At 51.8% G+C, this 26,297-nt stretch overlaps 1 protein-coding gene across 1 annotated transcript in view; it reads left to right on the forward strand.

Annotated features, from left to right (window-relative positions):
- Nucleotides 1–7,863: 7,863 nt before the first annotated feature.
- Nucleotides 7,864–26,297, forward strand: part of ZBTB40 (zinc finger and BTB domain containing 40) — a 31,415-nt gene continuing 12,981 nt past the window's right edge. Inside the window, 10 exon segments of the mRNA XM_062013252.1 lie at nucleotides 7,864–8,002; nucleotides 8,005–8,215; nucleotides 8,217–8,528; nucleotides 8,530–8,579; nucleotides 9,166–9,232; nucleotides 9,234–9,297; nucleotides 18,079–18,271; nucleotides 18,790–18,929; nucleotides 25,523–25,596; nucleotides 25,598–25,714. Of these exon segments, the coding sequence (XP_061869236.1) occupies nucleotides 7,864–8,002; nucleotides 8,005–8,215; nucleotides 8,217–8,528; nucleotides 8,530–8,579; nucleotides 9,166–9,232; nucleotides 9,234–9,297; nucleotides 18,079–18,271; nucleotides 18,790–18,929; nucleotides 25,523–25,596; nucleotides 25,598–25,714 (1,367 nt within the window).

Raw genomic sequence — 26,297 nt, forward strand, 5'->3', positions numbered from 1 at the left:
GGCTGAAGGCAGGCTGTGGGTGGCTGAAGGCAGGCTGTGGCTGTGGGGGCTGAAGGCAGGCTGTGGGGGGCTGAAGGCAGGCTGTGGGTGGCTGAAGGCAGGCTGTGGGGGGCTGAAGGCAGGCTGTGGGGGGCTGAAGGCAGCTGTGGGGGGCTGAAGGCAGGCTGCACGCTGCCCTTGCCGCCAGCCGGGCCGGGCCGTGCTGGGCCTGCCCCGGGAGCGCTGTGGTAATCCCGGCTGTGCCTGGCAGCCGCTCCACGCCTGGCCGAAAGCATTGACGGGCCGCTGTCCGTCCAGTTTCAGCCATGGCCCCTCCTGTCTGCCTCAGGGAGCTGGCTGGTTGCATCCCAGCCATGGGAACCAGGGCAGGGCCTTTCCCTTGGAACCTGCACTTCAAAAGCATCGATGCTTCCAGCGGAATTTCGGCTGTGCCCGTGAGCCAGAGCCCTGTCAGCTGGGGACCACCAACACCCCTGAGTGGTCTCTGTGAGATGGCTCCTTGAGCTGTGTGCAAGCAGAAGCTGTGAACCTCCCCAAGAGTATTTTATAGGTAGATGGGGAAGGGAATTACCTTGCTCTTCCCAGGCTTTTGCTACAGATCCCTCTCCTTTTCTTTGGACCACTGATCACATCTCCCTGAGATGAGCAGCAGGAGAACTGACCCATTGAGAGGAAGATGTTCTTCTGCATTGAGGCAGGAAATCAGTGGTCTGATACTGTTGCTTTTCTTACTGTTCTCCCAGCTAGATAGAGCAGCGAGGAGCAGAGCTGCCCCATTCAATAGCAGCCTGTTCCCATGTGTTATGGAAATGGGATGTGGTGGATCCTCATCAATAAAGCCCCCCTGCTTCCCCAGACACAGGTAGGTCTCAGGGCTAATTTCTTCTCTCCTGTGGTGTAAAGGAAGGCTGGCACACCTGATTTATTGGCCCAGCTGTGACATAAGGCAGCCTGATTCTGCAGTTTTTAGTTAAGAGATACCAAGTGACTTGGGTTTAAAGAGGAACTTTGGTTTCAAATCCTGGTCCAAGGACAAGGTGAGGCAGGAACAGCCTGATGGAGTATAGACCAGAACAGAGGTCTTCCCCCAGTATCCATTTGCTCCTGTTTCATCTCTCTTTCTGGTGCATTTTAACTCCCACCACTTAAAGTGCTGAAAACGTGCCTGTTGGCCCCCAGCCTGCAGGTCAGCAGTTAGAGGAGCCTGTCAGGAGATGGAGGGAGTGAGTTGGCTTCCCAGGGTAAATGCTGTTAGGCTTTCACATTGCTGCATCCTTCTCTCTCTGTCCTAAAGCAGCTGCGGTCACATCTGATGAGTTTTTTGCCTTAATGGAGTTTGGGGGCTGTGGAGGTACCTCTCTGATTGCTTAAAGCAGGAGGTGACAGTTGTGAAAGTCCAAGTGCCTCCTGCCTTACTGCCTCAATAGATTCAGCTCAGAGTAATTCTGTGCACTTTACTACCAAGCCTGAGGGAATCAGTCCCCATTTGGGGCTGACCACACTTGAAAAGTGGCATCTTCAAACTTGCTGCTTTGTTTCCCTGTGTGCTTGAAGAGGCCTTTGGATGGAGGCACCTTATCAGCTGCATCCTGCCTCAGCTGTAGGAACAAATGTCTTCTGCACTTCTGCTGACAGCAAAGTGGATTGCAAAAGCTGGTCAAAGTAGGGTGTTTGGTTTAAAAGCCACCACACACAATCTGCTCTTGCCTGACAAACAGGAGTTCAGGTGCCCAGCTTTGTGGGTTTCAGAGTGTTATGGGAACCTGGGAAATAGAATTAGCACTTGAAGTGTTCTTGGGCACAGTGAGACATGGATGAGAACAAAACCAGGACAAACCTTGTCTGTTGCTTTGGGTTTGTGCTGCTTTCTCAGTGCCTGATTTCATCCTCTTGCTGGGGCAGCCCTGTTCCACAAGGGTTAGGCAGCAGCTCTTTGTTTGGAAGGGGAAACTTGCTGGAAAACTTGCTGCTAAGAGTTGGAGAGAACCTATTTGGTTTTCAATCTGTTAGATTTCCATTCAGAGCATGAGTGCAGAGATGGAGCCAAAATGGTGTGTGGTTGGGGTTTTTTTTTGAGTGGTGTATTCTGCAGCCTTTTGAGACTGTGGAGCACTGAATTTAGTCAAAGTGATGCTTATTTTCCTCTGTTATCTCTCTGCACTGATGCTCTGAACTGAAAATAGATTGAAAAGCAAATTGGGCTCCTGATACAAGATTTTACATTATCCTCTGGGAGAGCTGCCTGCACTGGCCCTTTGTAGCACCCCAGAGAAAGGTAATGACCCCCCAGCCTCTTTCAACACTTCAAAGACTGAATTACTTTTGGTGGGAGGGGTAAGACAATTGACTTGCAGTACCTGATTTTGCTGGCTTTCCAATAGCCCTGTGCAGGGTCATCCTCTTAGTAAGAAGAAAACAGGAAACTGGTAAACACACACACACAAAGTATTCAGATTGTGATTTGAAGCTGTCACTGTCCTTAACTCCTCAGAGCTAAAACCAGAGGGCTGTGCATTACTTGAAGGCTGCTGCCCTGCCCTGAGGGAACCACAGGGCCAAGGAAAAGCACAGGAGGAATCTCAGCCTTCTGTCCTGCTGCATGTACAGGGATCTTCTGAAAGGAGCCTCTGGGTAAATGGCAGACAGGCAGTAAGAGGGTGAGTTGCTCTCACAGGGGCAGGCAGCCTTCCTGGGCTTACTGCAGTGACCACTTTGGAGTTTATCTCTCTTGAGCAGAAAGCTGAGAGAGCAGGAGCAGGAGGGTTATTGGGCTGCTCCAGGGAGAAGGCCAATGGCATCCTGGGCTGGGTTAGAAGGGCTGTGGGCAGTAGGTCAGAGAGATTCTGCTGCCCCTCTGCTCTGCCCTCCTGAGACCACATCTGGGATAGTGTGTCCAGTCCTGGGCCCCTCAGTTGCAGAAGGACAGGGAGCTGCTGCAGAGAGCTCAGTGCAGGGCCACAGAGATGCTGGAGTGGAGCATCTGCCTTGTGATGAAAGGCTGAGGGAGCTGGGGCTCTGCAGCTTGGAGAAGAGACTGAGGGGTGAGCTCAGTCATGTTCCAAATGCATCAAGGGTGGGTGTGAGGAGGCTGGAGCCAGGCTGTGCTCAGGGATGGGCAATGACAGGACAAGGGGCAACGGGCACAAGCTGGAACAGAAGAGGTTCCAAAGCAACACAAGGAGGAATTTGTTCCCTGTTGAGGTGAGGGAGCCCTGGCAGGGGCTGCCCAGATGGGCTGTGGAGGCTCCTTCTCTGGAGACATCCCAACCCAGCTGGATGAGTCCCTGTGTGCCCTGCTCTAGGTGGTGCTGCTCTGGCAGGGGGTTGCACTGGATGAGCTCTCCAGGTCCCTTCCAGCCCTTCAGATTCAGTGATTCTGTGACCCTCCCATCAGCTCTTAACAGAAGTGGCATTTACTTAAGACAGAGAAATTGGATTCTTCCGTTTTGCTGATCTCTTTGTGTCCAGCTGCTTGCTTTCTGCCTGCTTCGATTTAGCTGTTTGGGAGCTTGCATCGACACCGCTTTTTCTCCACCTGCAGCTGGAGGCAGGTTGCTGTTGGTACCTTCCTCACCCCCTGTGCGTGGCATTGCGCTGCAGTGTGCTGTCGGCAGAGGGAGCAGAAGGCTGTGTGTTTGTGCTGTGGGACCGTTTCATCTCTTGGCAGCGAAGCAATCGTTAGAGGTGGGTTTTTTAGGGGTTTTATTTTTAAAGCTAAAAAAACCCCGCTCCGTGTGCATCCTAAGGCACAATTTCAGTCATGGGCTGTGCATTCAAGCTGTCCAGAGATGCTCCTAATCAATACAAGGAGGAGCTTTCAGCACAGCTTTATTAATGCCAGCAGGTATGTTTAGCAGCACCTTGTAAAAGCCTCTAATTATGGCAGTGAGGGGTACACAGAATCTTTCTGCTGAGGCTGTCATGGCATTAGAATTCTCTCTGTGCCTTGTGATGGGCTTGGTGACGATGTGAGGAGCTGTGGCAGCCCTGTAGCTGTGAGGCAGGGATGGTCTCATCTTTGGAGCATCTATCTCTGTGGGGTCTAATTGCTAAAGTGCTCAGTCCTAAATTTCAATTATCTTCTGCTGAAGCCAGTGATGTGAGTGGCTTTTGAATCTGTCCAATCTAGACTGGAGTAATTATATGAACAATGAAGAGAAGGAATTTCATGTGGAAACTCTTTTCCAGTTATGTAGATGGAGCTGAGTGCTCCTGTTCCCTCCTTTGTGCAGGAGCATTGCTACCAACAAACCCTTTTCCTTTTCTAATGTAGCTTAAAGATAAAAGATGTGATCCCCTCACACTGTGGCAGTGTGTGAGGACAGAAATGCCTGTGAAGAGGAAGGAAGTGTTGGACCTGGACAGTGGAGGGTAACATTTGGTACAGACCCATTCTGGACCTCCTTTACTTGGGAGGTTCCTTTGCTGTAACTGAGTGTCCTGAGAGCAGTCCCAAGCTACCACAGCTGCTTAAGGATGAGCAGGGGGATGTTTGTCAGCATGAGGCTGAGAAGAGCCTTTGGAATACTAAAGCACTTTTGGAAATGTGGCTCAAATTGATTGACCTTGGAAGTCAGTGGAATGAAAAGTCACCTTGGTGTTCTTCCTGGGGAGCTGGAAGGAGCAGATTTAAGATGTCCCTTTGTGTTACTCCAAAGCTCCATCATTCTTTCACAAAGCCCTTCTGGAGGGCAGCTAAGGTGGGCAAATACCTGTATCCTCTGTCCCCCTGTCTGGCTCCAGGGAGCTGATACTTGGGGAGAGGGAAGCACTCTTGCAGCTCAGGTGGCAGAGAGCCCAGAAGCAGCCCACTTCCCTGGGCTTTTTATGAAATTCAATCTTAAGGTAAGCCTGGCTTCAAAGGGGATGCAGAGCAGCAGCTTTAAGCTGAAATGGTAACAGTGACAGGGGCAGATGGCTGGTGCTCTGTAAGCACTTGCTGCTGCTGCAGCATTGGATACCAGCTCTCAGAGATTCCCAGTTCAGCCCAGTCCTGCAGCCAAACATCCCAAAAGGCATCTAGAACCTGTCTGGGAAATGAAGCCAGATAAATTTGGTTAAGAAATGAGGCATGTAATTTAACAGTCAGAATCACTTTGGCAGTGGAGAACCCTCTCCACCAAAAAAACCCCAGTTCTTACCATGACTGGGCACCTTGCTGGAGGAGAAGCTTCAGCCAAACCTGAGTTACTGAGTCTGGAAATCTGGGAGGCAGTGATGGATGAGAAATCAGATTGCTGGTGGTGATCCCTTCTGGCTGGAAGCTTTGAATAAAAGCCTGGGGCATATTCTAAGTAGGGGGCAGTTGTCTTGAGGATGGCCTTGGCCATCACCCCTCATTAAAAACTTGCTAGTACTGGATCCTTGGGTGCCTACAATTAGCAAAGTAAAAAGTATTTGAGCAAATTTGTCTGATCTAATGGCTCAGGACACGTTTTCCAGTGCCCTGAGTTGCTGTAATAAAGAAGGGGAGGTGCTGCTAGGCTGCTTAGAGCTGTGCTGTTTTGAGCTGTCATGGGCAAATATGTCTTCAATACTCTTGCCAGGAATAGAGGCAGCAGACGGTGCTGCTGCTCCTCCCAGCCTGCCATGCTGGAAGCTGTGGGCTTTATGCAGAAGGCTAATCATGGTAAAGTGAGCATGTATCTCTTCCAGGACATTGATGTTTCTTTCCTGCTTGTCCTTTTGTAGGAAGAGCCACAGTTATTATTATTTAACCATCAGACCCAATTTCGGCTCAGATCCTGGCAGTGCTTCAGCTCCAGCGAAGGAGTGGGTGGACTAAAACTGCTATTGCAGTGAGCCTGGCAAATAAAAATGAGTCTCTTTCTTCTCTCATGACCAGCAGCAACTCCAGTGATGGCAGCTTGCCTACTTGTGATTTCCAACAGCGTGGGAGGAGAGCAGAGCACGTGTGGTTAAGAGACTGGAAGTGCAGGTGGCCAGCCCAGTGCAGGAGTGAGGGAGTGGATCTGGTACTTGCAAAGCAGCAGAGATGAGCTGTAGCCCAGACAGCCTTTGGTAGTGATGTGCCTGGAGAAGATCTGGCTCCTGGGATGCAAGAGGGCGGGCTATCAGTGACTTCTTTCAATGCTGTCCAATGACATGAGAAAGGGCAACGGGCACAAGCTGGAACAGAAGAGGTTCCAAAGCAACACAAGGAAGAATTTCTTCCTTGTTGAGGTGAGGGAGCCCTGGCAGGGGCTGCCCAGATGGGCTGTGGAGGCTCCTTCTCTGGAGACATTCCAGCCCAGCTGGATGAGTCCCTGTGTGCCCTGCTCTAGGTGGTGCTGCTCTGGCAGGGGGTTGCACTGGATGAGCTTTGCAGGTCCCTTCCAGCCCTTGAGATGCTGTGATTCTGTGGTTCTTCGTTTTTCCTGTCTTCCAGAAAAGGACCCACCTACCCCGTGCTCTCACTTCAGAATTATTTGGAGGGAGAGTGTGGCACCTCTGCTTTGAGGAGGTGTCAAAACCATCTGTGATCTCATGCCAATGATCAAAAAGCAAGCTCCTTAGTCCACAGGGAGCACAGGGGAGCTCTCTTGCATGGGTGGTACCCACCACCTACTCACTCAGCTTTGGTGTGATGTCTCTTGGTTTCTCCTGTCTTCCTCAGCCACCTGAGCAGGGAAGCTGGATCCTGCCTGCCTGTGGGCAGGTCTCACTTCCCACAGAGCCTGAGCTCCAGAGGGGTTGGTGTCTTGCTGGAGCAAGATAGCAGCTCAGCCTACCCCCAGCACCTGCTTGCAACTTGCAAGTTTGGTGCAAGCTGGGAGATGCTCTGAGCCCTGTGTGTGAGCATTGGATCAGCAGAACTCATGCTCTAACCATAGGCAACATTACACCTGATCTCTCCAAGAGAGTGGGAAGCTGAGTGTGAAGATGTTGAGCAGTTGAAGGTCACATAAATGATGTCCATCCAGGTGCTCTTCCTGTAGTGCTCATGCTGTTTTCTTTCAGCATCATTGCCAGCACCAGTCTTAGGCATCCCAGTGTGTACACAAGGCAATAACATCTTTGTCTTGCTTAGATCAAAACTACAGCTGTGCTGCTGATACAAATTCTATTGGCAGATGCCCTGTCTGTTCTCCCTCCTGCAGTGGGGAGGGAAGAAGTAAAAGAGAGGCTCTGGTAGGTGGAATTAAGGCTGTGGACTTGTGCAAGAAAGGACAGCTTGGGGGAAAAAGACTTGGGGCTGTAGTGTGCTGAGAATGGCAGTGCTGAAGGTCCTGGGCTGCAAGCAGATGTCTCTCTCTCTCTAGAACTTGCATGGGCCTGCTGATCCCCCAAGTGATGGGGGAGAAAATGAACTCATCCCAAACCACTTACTGCTTTGCGGGTCAAAGCTGCATCTCACATTCCCCTTTGTGTTTGGTAGCTGGTCTGAACAGGTCTTTTTGCACTGCTTCCCCACCTGCCCTTTCAGATGCAGATGCTGAATTGAGCACCAGCTCCAGCTTCTGGATGCAGGCAAAGCCTGAGGAGCTCAGTGCTCCCTGAGCTCAGTGGTAGGAGGCACAGCTAGGAGTCTCTTCTCACCCTTTTTCCCTGACTCCTGGGACACACTACTCATTCCCAAGCTCATTCTGAAGTACTTCTGTTTGAACAGTATCTCAACTCTTCAGCTGCTGTAGTTGCTGAGTTTGGGGAGTGTGAGTTCAGAATGGGGCCCCTTGCTGGAACCACTGAACTGCAGCAGAATGAACTACTGGGAGGTGTAAACTGAAGCATGAGTTTTGCTTACTCTTTCTGTCTGGCTACCATCTGAGCAAAGTGCTAACCAGATCCTTGTTTTTCAGTCCTTTCAGTAGCTGGGAAAGCAATGTGGAGGCCACAGCGAGGAGGCTGGTGGGTCCTGGTGCCATGGAGCTTCCCAGTTACAGCAGGCAGCTGCTGCAGCAGCTGTGCTCACTCTGCAAAGGGCAGTGCTTCTGTGACTGCACCATCTTCCTTGGGAATGTTCATTTTAGAGCATACAAGGTGGTTCTGGCTGCTGGCAGCCTGCTTTTAAACCCCTCTTGGGCAGCACAGACACCATCTCCATTGATGCCTCTGTGGTGACCCCTGAGGAGTTTGCACTTTTGCTGGAGATGATGTACAGTGAAAAGCTCCCACTGGGGAAACACAACTTCACCAAAGTTATCTCTGTGGCAGATAGTCTGCAGATGTTTGATGTGGCTGTTAGTTGTAAAAACCTCCTAAGGGACCTCATCAGCTCAGGACCAGGCAGAGAGAGACGTCTCCAGCCAGGCAGCAGACTCATCTGGAAACCATGTTGAATCTAATAACCCACCTCAGTCTGAAAACCCCAATGAAGGAGAACCAGGTCTCCCTCTCCCTCAGAGAGTTTCTCCTTTTCCTGACCCTGTGGACACAGAAATGGAAGCAGATGTTTCTCCTGGCCAAGAACTTACAGTGAATCACAACTGGATTCACCAGGACACAATGTGATGCAACTCCAGTTCTCTCCAGGAGGATTCAGGGGCTCATCCTGATCAGCCTGCCTGTGCTGAGCAGGGTGGCTGTGTGTGAGGGGCTTGGTCAGCCCGTGAAGGACAAAGGGGGAGCAAGGGATTTAGGTGAGGCTTTACAGGTCTGGGCACAGCATTGATCTTACTTGTGCCCGTGTTTACTCATGTTTCCTGCTATGGGGGATCTTTTCCTCTGTGTTCTGTTTAGTTTCCCCTGGGAGAGCAGCACCAGCATGTGCCCCTTTCCTTCAGGGGCTTCCTTCCTTTGGCCTTGGCAGTTGCTCCATGCTCACCACTTTACCAGAGCTGTAGTGAGCAAAACTTTTCTTCCCAATGCATGTGGTTGCACCTGGGATCTGCCTCAGTGCAGGACAGGAGGCTGATAAGGCAATCTGTGTAACAGTCAGTGAACAGAGCTGCCTGCTAATGCTCCCTTATCCTTTAAACTCTTGTTCAGCATGGGAGGGAAATGGAGGCTGTACTGGGTTTAAAATAAATGTTCCATTTATAACTGGTGTTAAATAAACTGTTGGTTTTCCCTCCAGGCTGCGAGATATCTTTAGAAGGGATTTGTGAGTCACAGTTTCCCTATTGTAGCCAATGTGCTGGTGACAAACTGATGCCTTTCAATCACATCATGCTTTCTGTGAATCCCTTCAATTAGCAAACAACTCATCTTGTTTCTCTCTCACAGCAGCAGAGAACAAAAGCTGTAAAGGGGATTTCATTCTTTGGTATGAAAGTGCTTTCTCTGAGGCCTTTTGATGCCTGAGCTGTGCTGAAAAAACCAGAGGAGTGCAGAGAAATGGATGCCCCTCAGAAGGAGGTGGGTGTGCTTCCTTGGGTAAATGACACAAGTTTTCTCATCACCCTGCTGAGGGCTAGAATAGTTTGTGCCCTGTTTAGGAAATTGGTTCATGGGCAGCTGAGGCTCTGGTGCCTGGTTGGTGGAAGAGCAACATGTGCTCACCTGAAAAACACCCTGGAAAGAAGCATCTGTGAGAGCAAGCTGCTCCTGCATGTAGGCAAAGAAGTGTGTGTCCTGCCCTGAGGACATCTTGGAGGAGAGCTCCAGCTCCTGGCTGTGCCCAGGGAGCGCCAGGGCCCCAGGAGTTGCTGCAGAGCTTCCCCTGGCCCTGTGCTGCTGAACGATGCCCCAGCTCCTGTAGGGGCTGTTTGGATCTGGTGTGGGGCCTAGTGGTTGAGTCTGGTCAGCAAGATCTTGACTGGATGGAGAGTTGGGCAGAGAGAAAGCCATGAGGTTCATCAAGGGCCAGTGCAGAGTCCTTCAGCTGAGGACAAACAAGCCCATGAGCAGCACAGGCTGGGGGTGACCTGCTGGAGAGCAGCTCCAGGACAGAGATCTGGCAGTGCTGGGGGAGAACAAACTCAACATGAGCAGCAACGTGCCCTCGTGGGCAAGGGGCCAGTGGCAGCCTGGGGGCAGCAAGGAGAGTGTGGGCAGCAGGGCCAGGGAGGTTGTGCTGCCCCTCTGCTCTGCCCTGCTGAGGCCTCAGCTGGAGTCCTGTGGCCAGTGCTGGGCTCCCCAGCTGCAGAGAGACAGGGAACTGCTGCAGAGAGGCCAGTGCAGGGCCAGCAAGATGCTGAGGGGCTGCAACATGTGTGTGAGGAGGAAAGGCTGCAGCCCTGGGGCTGTTCAGCCTGGGGAACAGAAGCCTGAGCTCAGGGGGATCTCATTAATACCTAAAGGATACCTGTCAGGAGAATGAGGGGACAGTTTTTTCTGTTGTCTCAAGTGCCAGGACAAGGGGTGATGGGCACAAGCTGGAACACAACAAGTTCCACTGGACCACAAAGAGAAACTGGCCCAGGCTGCTCAGGGAGGATGTGGAGTTTCTTTCTCTGGAGGCTTTCAAAATCCACCTGGACAGGTTCCTGTGCCCCTGATCAAGGGGAACCTGCTTTAGCAGGGGCTGGGGCTGGCTGAGCTCTAGACATCCCTTCCAACCTCCACCATTCTATGATTCTAATGCTGAAGGACACTCTGGGCTCTGGACAACAGTAGCCAGATGTGAAGCTGTGGTACCACAGCAGCAGCAGATAGTGTCTGGATTAGTGCAGGAGGATGTGGAGCCTCAAGTGATGGCAGTGGCTCTGGGTGGGTGCTGCTGTGGCTGCACCATGGTGATCTGCAAAGAAACCTACAGAGTGAGGCAGGGACTCTGCTTGCTCTCCTCACCTTGGCTGTTTGTGATAGAGCATTTCTCACAGCAGGCTGCATGAACTGCCCTGTGCACCTTTTCTGTGTGTGTAAAGCTGAGAATGCACCTATTTATTGCCAGCTGATCAGTGGCTCTGTGTTAGCTGCCTGTTGAAGGGCTCAGGGGGCTGTGATGCTGTCAGGACTCTCATGTGCTTGCTGGCTGAGTCACTTGGTCCCTCTGGTACCAGTATGACCATGGGACATGAGTCATTTTGGTGGCACCTGCTCTTAAAAACCCCAAGGCAACATGTTTCACAGAATCACAGAGTCATTTGGGTTGTTAAAGCCCTTGAAGCTGCTGCAGTGCCAGCCCTGCCCTCACCCTGCCCAGCCCAGCACTGACCCACAGCCCTCAGCACCTCAGCTCCACGCCTTTGGGATCCCTCCAGGGCTGGGCACTGCCCCAGCTCCCTGGGCAGCCTGGCACAGGGGCTCACACCCCTCTCAGGGAAACAGTTCTGCCTCAGCTCCAGCCTCAACCTCCCCTGGGGCAACTGCAGCCCATTTGCCCTTGTCCTGTCATTCATGGCTGGGGAGCAGAGCCCGACCCCCAGCTCACAGCAACCCCTGATAGCTGCAGGGAGTGCTCCTGTCTCCTCTCAGCCTCCTCTTCATTAGAAAATAAAAGACCCCATATGCCAGCAGGGGAAGAATTCCCTTGAGTAAAGAGGTGCAGATCTTTTTCTGTTGAGCCTTTGAGTGTTCATGTTCATGCTCAAGCTGCTGACCCTCCTGATGGTGTTGAACTTCACCTGTTTGGGGCTTTAGGAGGGAGATGTAGGTTGGAATTGCTGTTGGTAGTAGCAAGCCCAGGCCTGGCAGAGCTGACAGCACCTGTGAGTGCACTGGTCTCAGCAGGCCCTGAGAAGATTGGGCTTTTGTACATTTGTCACCCTGGTCAGAAAAACATGTCAGGTTGCAGCTTTTACCTGCTGTGCACCTTGGCAATGGGAGCAGAGCGAGGGATGTGGATGGGCACTGCCACAAGGGCTTTGGCATTGCCAAGCAGCTGTGCCAGCAGGCAGCACCCATGCAGCATGCCTGCCCCAGCCTGTGCTGGCTCCACAGGGCAGAACCTCCCCTGCCCAGCACTCAGGCTGGCCTGCTGCCTCCCTTCTGCTCTGCACAACAGCCCCATTTGCCATTGCTTTGCAGTAAGTGGTGTTTCATTGTCATCCAGCACCTCCAAGGCCAACAGCCAAAGGTTCACAGAGCCCTGCCTGGCCCTTTGTGCTGCCAAACAAGCTGTGGAGCAGGAGCCAAGTGAGAGCTTGTGGAGCTCAGAGACAGTTTGGGTGTCTGACCACAAAACAGCAGCTGGACAGGGCTCCTTTTTTTCAGTTGTAAGACTGGATAAATGAGAAATGGATTTTCTTTAAGCCTTGCTGTGACAAGCATGAGAAGTGTCATCCCCAGGGCAGTGGCAGGGCCAGGCAGCAGCCTCTTGTAAGCCACAGCTCAGCCAGATCTGGCCCTCTCTGAGCTCCCCTCTGGGACGAGCAGGAGCTGTGGGCACCAGCACAGAGCAAACACAGGAGTGTTTCTGTACAGACCCCAGCTCAGGGTACATAGTGAAGGCTGAGACTGTGCAGGGGGAGGTATCAATGCTTTGGGGGGTTTTTCCTCTCTCTCATTTTATTTTTCCCTCCCTTTTAATTATTTTCCTATTGTTTTGCCACTCATTTGCCTGCAGGCTCTGGCTGCCTCAAGGCAAGGAAAAGTCCATCTGCATCGATCTGTGCTCTGCCCTGCTGAGGCTCAGCTGGAGTCCTGTGGCCAGTGCTGGGCTCCCCAGCTGCAGAGAGACAGGGAACTGCTGCAGAGAGGCCAGTGCAGGGCCAGCAAGATGCTGAGGGGCTGGAACATGTGTGTGAGGAGGAAAGGCTGCAGCCCTGGGGCTGTTCAGCCTGGGGAACAGAAGCCTGAGCTCAGGGGGATCTCAGTAATACAAGTACCTAAAGGGTGTTTGTCAGCAGGATGGGGGGACACTTCTTTCTGTTGTATCCAGTGCCAGCACAAGGGGTGATGGGCATGAGCTGGAACACAAGTTCCACTGGCACAGGAGGAGAAAGTCCTTTGGTGCTGAGGTGAGGGAGCCCTGGCCCAGGCTGCCCAGGGAGGGTGTGGAGGCTCCTTCTCAGGAGGTTTCCAACCCCACCTGGACACGTTCCTGAGCCCCCTGAGCCAGGGGAACCTGCTGTAGCAGGGGCTGGGGCTGCAGCAGCTCTGCAGGGCCCTTCCAACCCTGGGGTTCTGTGGGTGCCAATCAGATGCCATTTCTTTGCACTAAGCAACCTTGCTGGGTGTGCTTGCCCTCACAGGACACAGCTCCTGTCCCCTGTGCACATGTGCTCAGTAGCCTTTGCTGGTGGCTTGTCCCTGTAGGCAAGCAGTGATGTGTTTTGGACAGAAAAGCTTGGCCAGTGTTGTGGCTTCTGGGGCTTGTGGTGGGTTTACAAACCTACCTGTTGATGCTGAGGCTGTCCTGGTGTCCAGGCTCCTGTGGTTTCTCTGGCATTTTACCTTGGATGTGGACTCTGTACTCCTGATCCTTTGCTCCTGAGCAAGTCCCTGTGTGGGTTGTTGGTTCCCCACAGTGCTCCTGTCTGTTCCCCTCCAGTGTTGCTGCCTTATTCCCTGCTACCTTCAGTGGAGCTTTGTTAGGCAGTGGGGTTTATCCCCTGAGGAGATTTGTGGTGCAGGGCTTGCTTTTTGCGAGGATTGTTGCTCCTCTCTAAGTTTGATGCTATTTCTGCTCCCTGGGCTGAAAAATGTGGATGTGTTGCTTTTCTGTTTAGGGAGATGTGATTTTGGGGGTTGTTTGTGTTTTAGAGTCTCTCTGTGTATCTCACATAAACTATTCCTATCTAATTTGCTTCTGGCCTGGATGAAACCTGCTTGGAAATGAGAACAAGGCTGAAATTGCAGTAATTTGGGGAAGCATAGAAGAGCTTTGCTGGTGTCAAGCCTTATCTTCCTGTGCTCTTTTAGAGAAACTCAATTCAAATCATTGCACAGCTCATTTGTTCCCTCCACTCCTGGGTTCAGATGAAGTGGGGGAGTGCTGATTCTCCCACATAGAATAAATCTCAGCGTGCTTGTGGATCGTTTCCATCGCCTATGGGCCTGTCCAATTATTGTCATCCCTCGTTTGCAGCTGCAGGGATTGCTGGATGCAGCAGAAGGAAGATGTTTCCCATTACCCTCTGCATCCTGATTAGGAGTGATAGGTTGGGAGGGTTTTATTTTCCCCTCTTGTTTTTGGTGTACTTGTGGGGAAGTTTGGGATGAGCTTTTGTTCCTGGTGTATGGAGCAAGACAAGGTCATTGTTCTCCATGGAGCCTTCCTGATGCCAGGGTCTGCCTCACCAGTCACATACAAACACAGGCTTGGAAATAATGCCCTTCAGATACCTGACCCAGAGATCACAGAATCCTCAAACACTGGGAGATGGAAGGGCCCTGCAGAGCTGCTGCAGCCCCAGCCCCTGCTACAGCAGCTTCCCCTGGCTCAGGGGGCACAGGAACGTGTCCAGGTGGGGTTGGAAACCTCCTGAGAAGGAGCCTCCACACCCTCCCTGGGCAGCCTGGGCCAGGGCTCCCTCACCTCAGCACCAAAGGACTTTCTGTGCCCATTCCAGTGGCACTTGCTGTGTTCCAGCTTGTGCCCATCAGTCCTTGTCCTGGCACTGGAGACAACAGAAAAAAAGACTGGCCTCATCCTCTCACCACCCACCCTTTAGGTACTTGTAAGTGTTGATAAGGGGCCCCCTCAGCCTTCTCTTTTCCAGACTGAACAGCCCCAGGTCCCACAGCCTTTCCTCATCAGGAAGATGCTCCAGTCCCATGATCATCTTGCTGGCCCTGTACTGGCCTCTCTCCAGCAGCTCCCTGTCTCTCTGCAGCTGGGGAGCCCAGAACTGGCCACAGGACTCCAGATGAGGCCTCCCCAGGGCAGGAGACCCTCCCTAGATCGATGGAATCACAGTTTATTCTCTCTGGTATCTGTCTGCAGAGTGATGGCTGACTGACATCATAACAGGCCCATAGCCTGTGAGCTTCTCTGTGCTCCAGCTGTGTGGAGCAGTTCCCTGTGCTGTCCCTGCCACTCACCCAGCTCTGTCCATGCCTTTTTTACATTTGCTTCACCTTAAACACATCAAACAATTAATCACTAGAACAATCCAAAGCAGCTTGTGTTGGCCCAGGAGTGATCATTGTGTCTCTGGGAGTTTCCCTGCGGTGCTCAGCCTCCTGGGACAGGGACTTTGCAGTGCACTGAGGGGCCACTGCAGCTCTCCTTGGGGCAGGGAGCTGGCAGTGAGGTACTGGCACAGGATTTGCCATGTTCAGGGGTGAGCCTTGTGGCTGAGTGGAGCCTCAGCTTGTGAGGGAGGGGTCTGAAGGAAGCTAGCTGCCTCTGTCACCCTAAACCCTGTGGCCTTTCAGTCTATGTCTTTGGAGATCCCTTCCCTTGCCTTGGCTCTGAGGCTGGTCCTTCCATCCTTCCAGGTGGCTTCTGGCTCAGATGCTCTTACAGTGGGGCTGGGAGCATGGATAAAGTGTGAAAGTCCAGAAGCCTTCTCACCCCCCAGCAGGGAAGAGGCTAGTGGCCAGCTGGGCTAGTGGCTGCACTGAGCTGCCCTCCTTCTCACCCCACGTCTCTGGGTAAGATCCTCAAGGTGTCCTGCACTGTCTTGCTTTCAGGCCATCGCACTCTCTAGTAGGACATATTACTTGCTCATCTGTCTGAGGTCCTCTCCAGGTCCCAAGTTGTGCCCCAGCATAGCCAGCACACCATTTCAGCTCAGGCTCAGGGCTGCTCCTTGCAGGGGCTCCCAGCAACTGTTCTTTGAGCATCTCTATCCCTACTCAGAAGAACTTAATCCCATGCTCATGTTGGAGGGGCATGTTGTGGATTGGTGTGAGGAGGGAGGTTTGTGCCTGGCTGGCAGGACACAGTGCTGAGGCAGCTCTTTCCCATTTCACAGGCAAGTTGGGGCTCTGCATGAGGAGCTCTGTGCATCTCCCTATCCAAAGTGGCAGGGCATGCTGGAAGGAGCAGAAGATGGTAAGGAGCAATGGAGCAGTATGAGAGGTCTTGTGGTGGGGAGAAGGGACACAGCAGTGTGGGAATTGATTGTGTTAGGAAAGAAATCTGGGACAATGTGGGGGCTGTGGAGATCCTATGGGGATAGGAAACCTACCTCCTGTGGCATTTGCTGCAGGGATTCCTGTTTGGAGCTGCCTTGGAGGTTTGAGACAAACTGGGAGAAGGCTGTTTCATGGTGTGTGACCATTGGGGTACTGAGATAAGAGTGTTGTGGCCACCAGAACTCTGCCATCCCTCAGCTGGGACCACACTTCTCAGGGGACATTGAGCCTGTTTTGGTGGCACTTACAAGTACCTAAAGGGTGGGTGGTGAGAGGATGAGGCCAGTCTTTTTTTCTCTTGTCTCCAGTGCCAGGACAAGGGGTGATGGGCACAAGCTGGAACACAAATACAAATTGGCACAGGAGGAGAAAGTCCTTTGGTGCTGAGGTGAGGGAGCCCTGGCCCAGGCTGCCCAGGGAGGGTGTGGAGGCTCCTTCTCAGGAGGTTTCCAACCCCAGCTGGACACAAACCCTGACAAACAAGCTTAAGCCAAGTCTTGGTGACTCAGTTTCCCTGCTCAGAGAGCCTGTTTCTTGCAGCAGTCTAGAAGCTGCATGAGTGCTAGTTTGTGCCAACTTGGCCATGAAGGGCTTTGCAAGTGTCCCAGGCAGTGCAGCTGTGGTTAGGCTGTGATGCCTGGGCACGTCAGGGCTGGCTGGAGCTGGGGCTTCAGCTGATAGCAGTACTTCTCCATTTTTGCCAGGGTCCTTGGGAGTTGTTAGTGCTTCAAAGTCAGTCTGAAACGTGCTGAGTGCTCTTTCAAAGCAATGCTAAAAGGCTGGTGCTCCCACTGAGCACTGTGTCCAAGGAAAGGTCTTCTGGAGAGGGGCTATAAATAGCAGAGCCCTGAAAGCTCATTGCCATGCACCAAGTGCATGCTCTGAGGAAGGGCTGGTGCCTGGAGCTCTGGGTAGCAGTGCTGTGCTCATTTTAGTCCTTAAAATGAAATAAATGGAAGGGAATTAAAAACACTGCATCAGTGAAAGTGCCAGGTTCTGACTAATCTGGATGCAAAGTACTTGGCAGGGTGCTGAGCACCTTTAGGGTGCTGAGAGTCAAAGTACTTCATGTTGCATGGGCTCATTGTGATCTGGAAGGGGCCAAAACAAACAGCACCTGGTTATGGAATCTCCTTACAAATTGATGTTTGCATTAAAAACAAAACCCCCAAACAAAACAAACACCTCAAACCTTGAAGCTTGTTCTCCAGCACATCTGGGGCATCTCCATTCTTCCTTTCTAAACAGAGCCAAGGCTGTGTGTTCAGCAGGAAAAGCGCCGTTAGCAGGGTGAGAGCTGGGACTCCTGCAGCCTTCCCTCTGTGCATGCTCTTTGCAATAGGTCATTGCACTGCCACGTTGCCCTGATAGATGAGCATTTACTCCTGCTAGGAAAAGCAAGCCCACCATCCCCCTGGTGAGGCTCCAAGCAGTTGCATTCAGCCTTTTTATCACAGAACTGACAAAAAAAAATGACAATGACAGCAGAAAAATGGCCACTGTCTCCAGAGCTGGGCTCAGCTCTGCACTTCAAAGGTGCTTTCATAGCATCCCTGGAGTCTCAAATAAAGGATGCCTGTGCTGGAAGGTTGGCATCTCTCCTGGAGAGCTGGTGAGCATGTATCTTTGGGGGTAATATTTACAGCATTGAAGGGCTCCAGGGAAATGGGAGCAAGAGGAACAGCTTATTTCTTTGCCTTTTATTTCCATAACTGCACAGGCACGTTTGCCTCTGGTTGCTGTTTCGGGTCAGTGGAGTGGATTTTGGAGCTCTGGATGTGCCACTCAGAGCTTGTGTGCCTGCTCTCCAAAGCTCTCTCTAACAGATATGACTTTGCTGGGGCTTGAGGATGGGGATTCCTGAAAGTCTCACTTGAAATGCTCTCTGCTCTCTGAGCAAGTGACCTCTCTCTCCTCCTCCTGCAGTGAAGTTTGATGTCCTTGCCCTTGGGCTTCCAAAGTAACAGTGTTTAAACCATGTTTTATTAGGTCTTTTAGGCTTACTGGCATTTGGCTGTTAGGGGAAGAAAGGAAGAGATTTTCTATACTGAAACCAGCTCCAGTTTATGGGACTTGCTGTAAAGGTAAGGGCTGCTGGCAGGGCTGGCTGCCCTCCTTCCCAGGGCACAGGCTGGAGCACAACCCCCAGGACTCTGCTCTTTGTGTTGGTTTGCCCAGGACACTCAACTCTTATTAAACCCTTCCCTGTGTTTGCCTGTTCTCTTGTAGGCTCTGGTTGCCTGTCTGGCAGAGGCAGGGGAACAGTCAGCGTTCAAGAAGCTGCTGAGCAGAGTGAAGGACACTCAGCCCCTCGTGTCATTCCCGAAGCTCTTTCAAGCCCCCAGTCTGAGGCTGAGAGCAGCCTTGCTGGAGAGGGAACAGGGCACTGGGGAAGCCCCACAGCAAGCAGCTCCAGAATTGGGTGCAGCAAAGCGAGTGACTGGGCAAGCTTCGAGGCAAAGCAGGTCTCCAGAAACCCTGTGTCCTTCCTCAGGTGCAGGAGGCTCATCACACACTGGCTGAGAGCCCGGCGTGCAGGAGGCTCCCGGCAGCAGGGTGCAGGCGGTGTGGGGCTCTGCTCTCGCTGCCTGGAGGGCTGGATCGATGGCTGCACAGCCAGCACAGGGCAGAGCACAGCTGAGCCTTCAGCACTGAGAGCTTCTTTCTTACCAGAGCCTGACACACAGCAGTGGCCTCACAAACCTGGTGTTAACCTCCAGCTTGCTTTCTGGCTTTGTGCTCTGGTAGATAAATGAGACGTTTTCCTTTCATAGAGTTTAAAGAGAATAGTAAAGTGGTTTTCCTCTGCTGCTTGTGCTTGGGATGAGCTTTGCTATTCACTTAGATCTTTCACAGAGTCTCACTCGCTTCAGGAACCTGTCAGTTCCTTCAGACTGACTTGTTTCTTCTCTTGTGCTTCTGAATCCTTTCTCCCCCCAGAGAGCACAGACGAGGGAGAGACGCTGACCGGCGGCTGCCGGCACACGGGGAGGAGATGCTCCCGTGTCACACAGCTGAGCCCCAGCACAGAGCTCCTGGAGGCAGCAGCAGAGGGATTCCTGACCGCCCTGGAGAAGCTGGTAAAACAAATCTGAAAGCAGGAAAGCTCTGTGGGAGAGGGGCAGGGGGAGGTGTGTCTGCAGGGCAAGTGTCTCACTGCATGGTTTGCCTCTCCTGGCAGTCCCACCTCCGGTTCGTGCAGCACGGGCTGCGTGTGTTGTGTCTCAGCTCCTTCTGTGCTCAACTGGGGGAACAGCAAAAGCTGAGCCATGAAGGCAAGCTCAGGGCCACTGCCTGGAGCACTGAGGGTGGCCACTGCCTGGCCACTTTCAGGCTGTGGGGCAGAGAAAGCACCTGGTTCTCCTCACAGGCCCTGACAACACCTTTTTGTGAGCCAGGAGAAGTCTCTGTACTGGAGTTTGGTTCCACCAGAACCACTGATACCTCTGGCTGCCTGCTTGCCAGTCAGATCCCTGTGTGCATGGGCACCAGTTTAGCTTTTATCTAACTGTCCCAGCTTGAACTTTCTTTAGCTCTTACCACACAGCTGTGAGTAGCACATCCCCTGACTGTTGTTGATGTTCGTGTGATGTGGTGCTGGGGAGGGCTCTTGCTTTCCTGTAAGCAGTTGCAGTAAGTATGCTGATTTGCAGAAGCCAGGAAGGATGAAATATTGTGTATAACCTGCTTCTCTCTGTGTTTTGTGGGGAGCTGGCTCTGCCCTGCCCCTGCAGCTGCCCCTTGCAAGGTGCCCTGGCCTGCTGCGTCCTGTCCTAGGTTAGAACCCCTGACGTGGGATTATGGTGAGTTGGAAGCACTATTGTGCTCAGTGGTTTGAGTGGTGGCTGCTTTCTGTCTGAGTGAGCCTGGCCAGAGCCACCACAGGTGGGCTGAGGACCTCTGGCCATCTCATAAATCCCTCAATTAATGTCTTGCTCACTTGCATGTGATCCCCAGCCAAGCACCCAGCGTGGAGCATCCCTGTGCACAGGCACAGCCCAGTGCAGGAGGGCCAAAGGTATTGCCAACACAGGCATCTTTCCTCAGGGGCTGGAGAGTGACTGAGAGCTGAGGGGTTTTCCCTGCTGAAAGCAGCACAGCTCAGCCTGGAATGGGGATGGGGGAGGAGAGAGTGAGGTGTGAATGCAGCAAAGGGCTTGGCATCTGCTGAGGATACTGTGGCTGGCAGCAGTGCCCAGTGTGGGAGTGCCTGGAGCTGGGCTCTTGGCTGTTGAAGCTGCATCAGCAGTGGGGAGATGAGAGTTTTTCATATATGCCTGTTCATGTTGCACCTTTTCCCTGTTCTTTCCTTTTTGCCTTCATGACATTAGGTGGTTAAAATGCAGCCCTTTCTATTCTCCCTTCCCATTGGGAAAACCCCACAACCAAACAAAACCCCCAAAAACCTCCAAAACTCAGCAGTAAACCAAAAGCACTCTGCTGCCACAATCCTGCTCCATCACATACCATGGGCCTCCTCTCTCCTTTGGTGAAGGGGTAGTGAAATTCAGTATTTCTTTTTGTCCTCTTCAGTCCCTGCCTGCTCTGTTTGCTGCAGAGCCTCCCAACCCTGCTCCAAATATAAACCCCTCCTCTTATCTTTCCCTTTGTGACCTTGTTTTAGCCCACAGGTTCCCAGCAAGTAAGGGTTGTATGTGGGGAGCACTCTGATGAAGCTGGGTGCATCTCTTCTTCCCTGCTGTGGTACAGGAACCCCAGACAGAAATCACCAAGTGGAGACTGACCTTGGGGGAATTCCCTTTCCTCAGGCTTAGAATCACAGCATGGTGGGGTTGGAAGGGACCTGCAGAGCTCATCCAGCCCAACCCCCTGCAGAAGCAGCTCCCACCTAGATCAGGTCACACAGGAACATGTCCAGATGAGTCCTGAAGCCCTCCAAGGAAGGAGCCTCCACACCCTCCCTGGGCAGCCTGGGCCAGGGCTCCCTCACCTCTCAGTAGAAGAGGTTTTTCTTCTGTTTCCATGGAACTTTTTGTGTTCCAGCTTCATCCCATCACCCCTTGTCCTGTTACTATCTATTATAGAAAAGAGGGATGTCCCAACCTCCTGACACCCACCCTTTAGATATTTATAAATGTTAATAAGATCTCCCCTCAGTCTCCTCTTCTCCAGACTAAACAGCCCCAGCTCCCACAGCCTTTCCTCATGAGGAAGATGCTCCAGTCCCCTGATCATCTTGGCAGCCCTGCACTGGCCTCTCTCCAGCAGTTCCCTGTTCCTCTGGAGCTGAGGAGCCCAGAACTGGACACAGAACTCCAGATGAGGCCTCAGCAGGGCAGAGCAGAGGGGCAGCACAACCTTCTTCTCCCTGCTGCCCACACTCTCCTTGCTGCCCCCAGGCTGCCATTGGCTTCTTGCCCACGAGGCCACGTTACTGGCTCATATTTAGCTTATCAGCACTCCCAGGTCTGTCTCTGCAGAGCTGCTCTCCAGCAGGTCAATCCTCAGCCTGTCCTGGTGCAGGGGGTTGTTCCTTCCCAGCTGCAGGACTCTGCCCTTGTCCTTGTTGAACCTCAGCAGGTTCCTCTCTGCCCAACTCTCCAGCTGGTTCAGATCCCACTGACTGGCAGCTCAGCCTCTGGGGAATCAGCCAGTGCTCCCAGTTTGGTGCCAGCAGGGAACTTGCTGAGGGTGCCTCTGTCCCCTCATCCACTTGGCTGATGAAGATGTTGAACCAGACTGGCCCCAGAACCCATCCCTGTGGAACTCCACTGGCCACAGGCCTCCAACTCCACTCTGTGCCATTGATCCCACCCTCTGGGCTCTGTCATTCAGCAGCTCTCCATCCACCTCACCTCCACCCATCCAGCCTCACTGCCTGAGCTTTCTGCTGAGCTTGTAGTGGGAGACAGTGTCAGAAGCCTTGCTGAAGTCAAGGTAGATGCCATCACTGCTCTCCCCTCATCCAGCCAGCTTGATTTGTTTATTTTCACCCACCCCTCAGACTAGTGGAAAAGTGCTTAATGACTTCAGAAGGTGAATTGATTGCAGCAGTGGCCTGAGGCATGTGTGCAGTGGAGGTCTCTGGTGTGTCAGGTGCAGTGCTGGGAAAATGAATGTGGAATTAGCAGCCACCTCTGAAGGTTTCATCTTACCTGCTTCATCCAGCTTTGCATGAGAGCTCTGGGCAGGCAGAGGCAGGATCTTGTTCTCCAAGGGTTCAGCAAGATGAAGCTTTCCTTTTTCTTCTCAGAGCCACTGCCTCATCAGCTGCACATTTATTCACCCAGACAACGTGAGTTTTACATGGAACAGCCTTTTTCTAGGCAACTGGATTCCTTTTGTGCCTGGTCCAAGCTGCACATGGAGCAAGTGTGATTTCCTTTGCTGGAAAGCCAGTACATGATGTGCTCTGAAGCCTCTGTGAATCTGTTTTTCCAGGGGAACATTTTACCTATAACATTTCCATTTGTTTTTTCTGAGTGTTTCAAACTTTGTGCCTTTGTTGCTGTAACACGGGGAGGCAGAGTGGAGGATTTGGGGAATGCCTTGCATGCAGATTATCACTTCAAAGGAATAAGCTTGGATGTAAAGGAAGAGCAGGCAACTTCTCATGCATGGTGTCCCATGGCTTCAGCTGTTGCAGAGTTAGGAGTGACCAGTCCACTGTACAACCCTGGAGCAGCAGAGGAGCTGATATGAACACCCATCCTTTCCTTCTGCCCTGGAGCAGCAGAGGAGCTGATATGAACACCCATCCTTTCCTTCTGCCCTGGAGCAACAGAGGAGCTGATATGAACACCCATCCTTTCCTTCTGCCCTGGAGCAACAGAGGAGCTGATATGAACACCCATCCTTTCCTTCTGCCCAGGCCCTCTCTGGAGGGCACTGGAGTGGTTTGAGCTGTGTGCTTTCCCTTCCCTTTGGCTCCAGTGCCTGCATGGCTTACTGTTCAAACCAAACTGATTCAGAGCTGGGACCAGTATGGAGGACACCAGCAAGGTTACTGGCCATTGCAGGAACAATCCCAACTGGTTGTGGTGAGAGACAGAGAAGTCCTGCTGCAAGCAGGGATGTTTCCCAGCTGTGTCACCTGAGTGTTGTCAATATGGGGCTACAACTTCTGTGCCTGTCAACACTTGCCTGGGAGCAGTGGTAGGTTACAGCATGAGCTCCCCAAAAAGATGATGTTCTTGTAGTTTCTTTTGTGTTCTCTTTCCTGAAAGGGCTGTCAGGCATTGGAAGGGGCTGTCAGGCATTGGAAGGGGCTGCCCAGGAAGCTGCTGGAGTCACCATCCCTGGAGGGGTTTAAGAGACTGCTGGATGTTGCACTGAGGGCAATGGGCTGGTGACTGATAGTGCTGGGACAGAGGCTGCACTCCATGAGCTTAAAGGTCCCTTCCAGCTAAAACCATTCTATGATTCTCTTATGACTTCAAGCTGAGCAACCCAGAGTCAATTCAGTGTGAATTAGATGGGAGGATATATCAACAGGTTCTCTAACAGAGCTTTGCCTATAAAGGGACAGTTTTTAGAAATGAAAGAAACTAATTAATGAGATCAACTGCTCATGAGAGCCCAGGAGGAGCTGTGGGATTCGTTTCTTTTATGTTAAAGGAAGGAGAACTGTCTGAAGTTTGCATCCTCAGCAGGAGATGAGAGTTTGGATGAGAGGTTACAGACCTGAGAGAATCAATAACTTCTGGGAGAATATTAGGACCTGCAAGGAATGGCTGAAATGTCCAAGAGGCAAAGGAAGGGTGAATTGTCCTGGGCTGAGACATGCAACAAATGTTTGCTGGTCAAGTAAAGAAAAAGAGTAATGAGAAGAGATGACCCTCAACCCCGTGACTGAGTCTGGGGACGAATCCAAGAGACACACAGAAACAGCAACTCCCTGCAGCTGAAGTGAAACCACAACTCAAAGGGCATCCCCCAGCAGGCTGGAGGAGCTGCCAGGCCTGGCTGTGGGAGCTACAGTGAGGTTTATGACTCTTATTTTCCAAGCTGAGAGTGGTCCCTACAAGTGGTGGCGGGGACAGAGCGGGAGAGGGGAGCAGTGCCCCAGGCAGCCAGCTCTGTGGTTGCACAGTTGGGACAGGCTGGGAGACACTGTAGCTGAAGCAAACAGAATGGGATGAAATGCAGAAAGGCTGGTGGAGTCAATTGTTTCTGCCTGACCTGGAGTCTTCATTTAATGAGGTGAAAATGGGGCTTTTCTGCTTTGATGTAAGCTCCAGTGAAGCACTGGAGTCTCATGTGAGGAGTTTGTTAAACTAGAGGAAGTGGTGACATTAAACAGGACATCTCTTACTGGGAGATGGTTGCAGATTGTCCTGGAGACAGGATGGGCAGGCTGGAGTGAGGTTAGCAGTGGCACTCCTGGCACTTTAGTGTTAACATGAATGTTATTGACACAAGAAATATCAAATGAGCAAACCTGGGATCTTTTGTCCACACAGAGGAGAATCTACAAGGAGGCAAAGAATTCCATGGCTGCAGGGAGAGCTGAATGACATGGCAATATGAAGTGAAGGCTGTGCATTTCCATGCAGTGGTGAGAGCTCAGAATGCAGATCTCAGCTGAGGTCTCTGTGTGCAGATCAGGCTTGTTCAAAAAAAGATGAATTCATATTGGAACAGAGACAGATCTGCAGTCAGAAGGCTGAGGGAGTGGAGAACCTGTCTGAATCTGTGGTACAAGAGATGCTGTCTTATGTAGACAAGTGAAATGAAGACTGAGAGGGAATATGGTTGTGCTCTTATAAAGGAGATGGAAAGGAAGGGTGGGGTAAACACCTCAGAGAGTTTAGAAGGCTCTTTAAGCTAAAAGATAACGTTGGCAGATGAACACATGGGCATACACTGGCCATGAATGCATTTAAGCTGAAAATTAAAAGAATCAGCAGGGGACTGAGGCTGTGGAGGAGCTTTCCAACCAGGGGAAAGGGAGCCAACATGTAACTAGTTTTAGGACAGACCTTAATAATTCCATTAATGGATCTGTGTGGTGCAGTGCTGTTGTGACAACAGGGAACTGGGCTGGTGACCTACTGAGTGCTCACCAGCCCTAGATTTCAAGTGCTTGGGAACACAGAGCTTGCAGAGATGAGTTCAACTCTTACTTTGCCTTGTAGGAGCCTTGTTGGTGTTGCATCTGTGTCCTAGAGCTTTTCCAAGTGAGGGTGATTGCACCTCACAGAAGGGATGTCCCATGTGGACTCACCAGGGAAGCAATCATTCAATTAATGGGATGCTTATTTAATCAGCAGAGTCTCCTTTCTTCTGCCCATCTCTGTCTTTTGATGACAAGCAGGAGAAAAAGTGATGAGACAAGGGAAAAGAGACTGGCAATTTCAAAAGTGTTTGCTCAAACTGCTAAATGAAATCTTGGTTTGAACCCTGTCTTTAAGTCTATTTTTGTTTCCTTTGAAAAAAAGCCAAACCCAGAGGTTTTGCCTGTCAGACACTTCCAAGAGCCAGACTTGGGGCAGAACCCACGGGGGGAGTTTTCAAGGTGACACGTGTCAGCCAGACGTGGGATGTGTTTAGATGTCCCTGTAAGCAGCACCCCATCACACCTCCCAGTAACCACAGCAGTGGAGGCATTGGATGTGGATTTATTGGAGTAGTGTCTGTGTGCTCCTGTGTCTCTGATCTCTATCCACATCCAAGAGTTGTAGGAAGGTTCTTGGCTGTTTCTTTTTCACAGGGAGTTCAGGGTTGCTGTGCAGGCAGCTCTCAGGGGGAAGCTGTGGCCAATCTGCTCAGGGAGGTGGATGAAGAGGAAAGGACCATTCCCTGGGCTCCACCTTCTGCTGGACAACTTGGTGCCAACAGCAAACACCTCTGATGGCAAAGGTGTGTTTGTGCTGAACTTCAGAGCCCAGGGGATTGCCAGGGAGTTGGATGTTTGTCTGGACTTCAGGGTGCTCTCAGGAGCTTAATTTCATCTCATTGAATGGTTTGGCCATTTTGTTCAAACAGAAGTGGTCTTGGGAGCACTGGGCCAGGAGGACTATGCCAGCAGGAAGGCTTTTGCTTTGCAAAGAAATGAGCAGTGTGGCTCAGAAGCCTGTTGGGCTCCTTTCTTGGTCTTGACACTGATAGAGTTAGGGTGGCATCTCTGGAACACAGCAGAACTGTTCCCTCCAACATCAAATTACTCTTCAGGTCTGAGTCACTTAACAGCAGCAGCTTGTGTCTCCAGAATAAATGGAACAGTTTTCACATGATGTTTCACAGGTGAAGGCATCTTAACCAGACTCTGGTCCATTGGTGACTTCAGCTTGAAGGCAAACACCTAAAGCCTCCCCAAAGTCACAGATGTCTTGACACTGAAAGCAGCCAAAGTCTGACCTGTGCTGCCTTTGTCAGTTCCTTGTTTATTGAGGGAGACTGTGAGGAAAATGTAGTTTTGCTGTGCTCCTGGCCTCCACCCAGGGAGCCTTTTCCACATGGTGGTCACTGGCTTCATGGTCTCTTAT

This window comes from Colius striatus, chromosome 21 (genome assembly GCF_028858725.1).
Source record: "Colius striatus isolate bColStr4 chromosome 21, bColStr4.1.hap1, whole genome shotgun sequence".
Taxonomy (NCBI): Eukaryota; Metazoa; Chordata; class Aves; order Coliiformes; family Coliidae; genus Colius; species Colius striatus.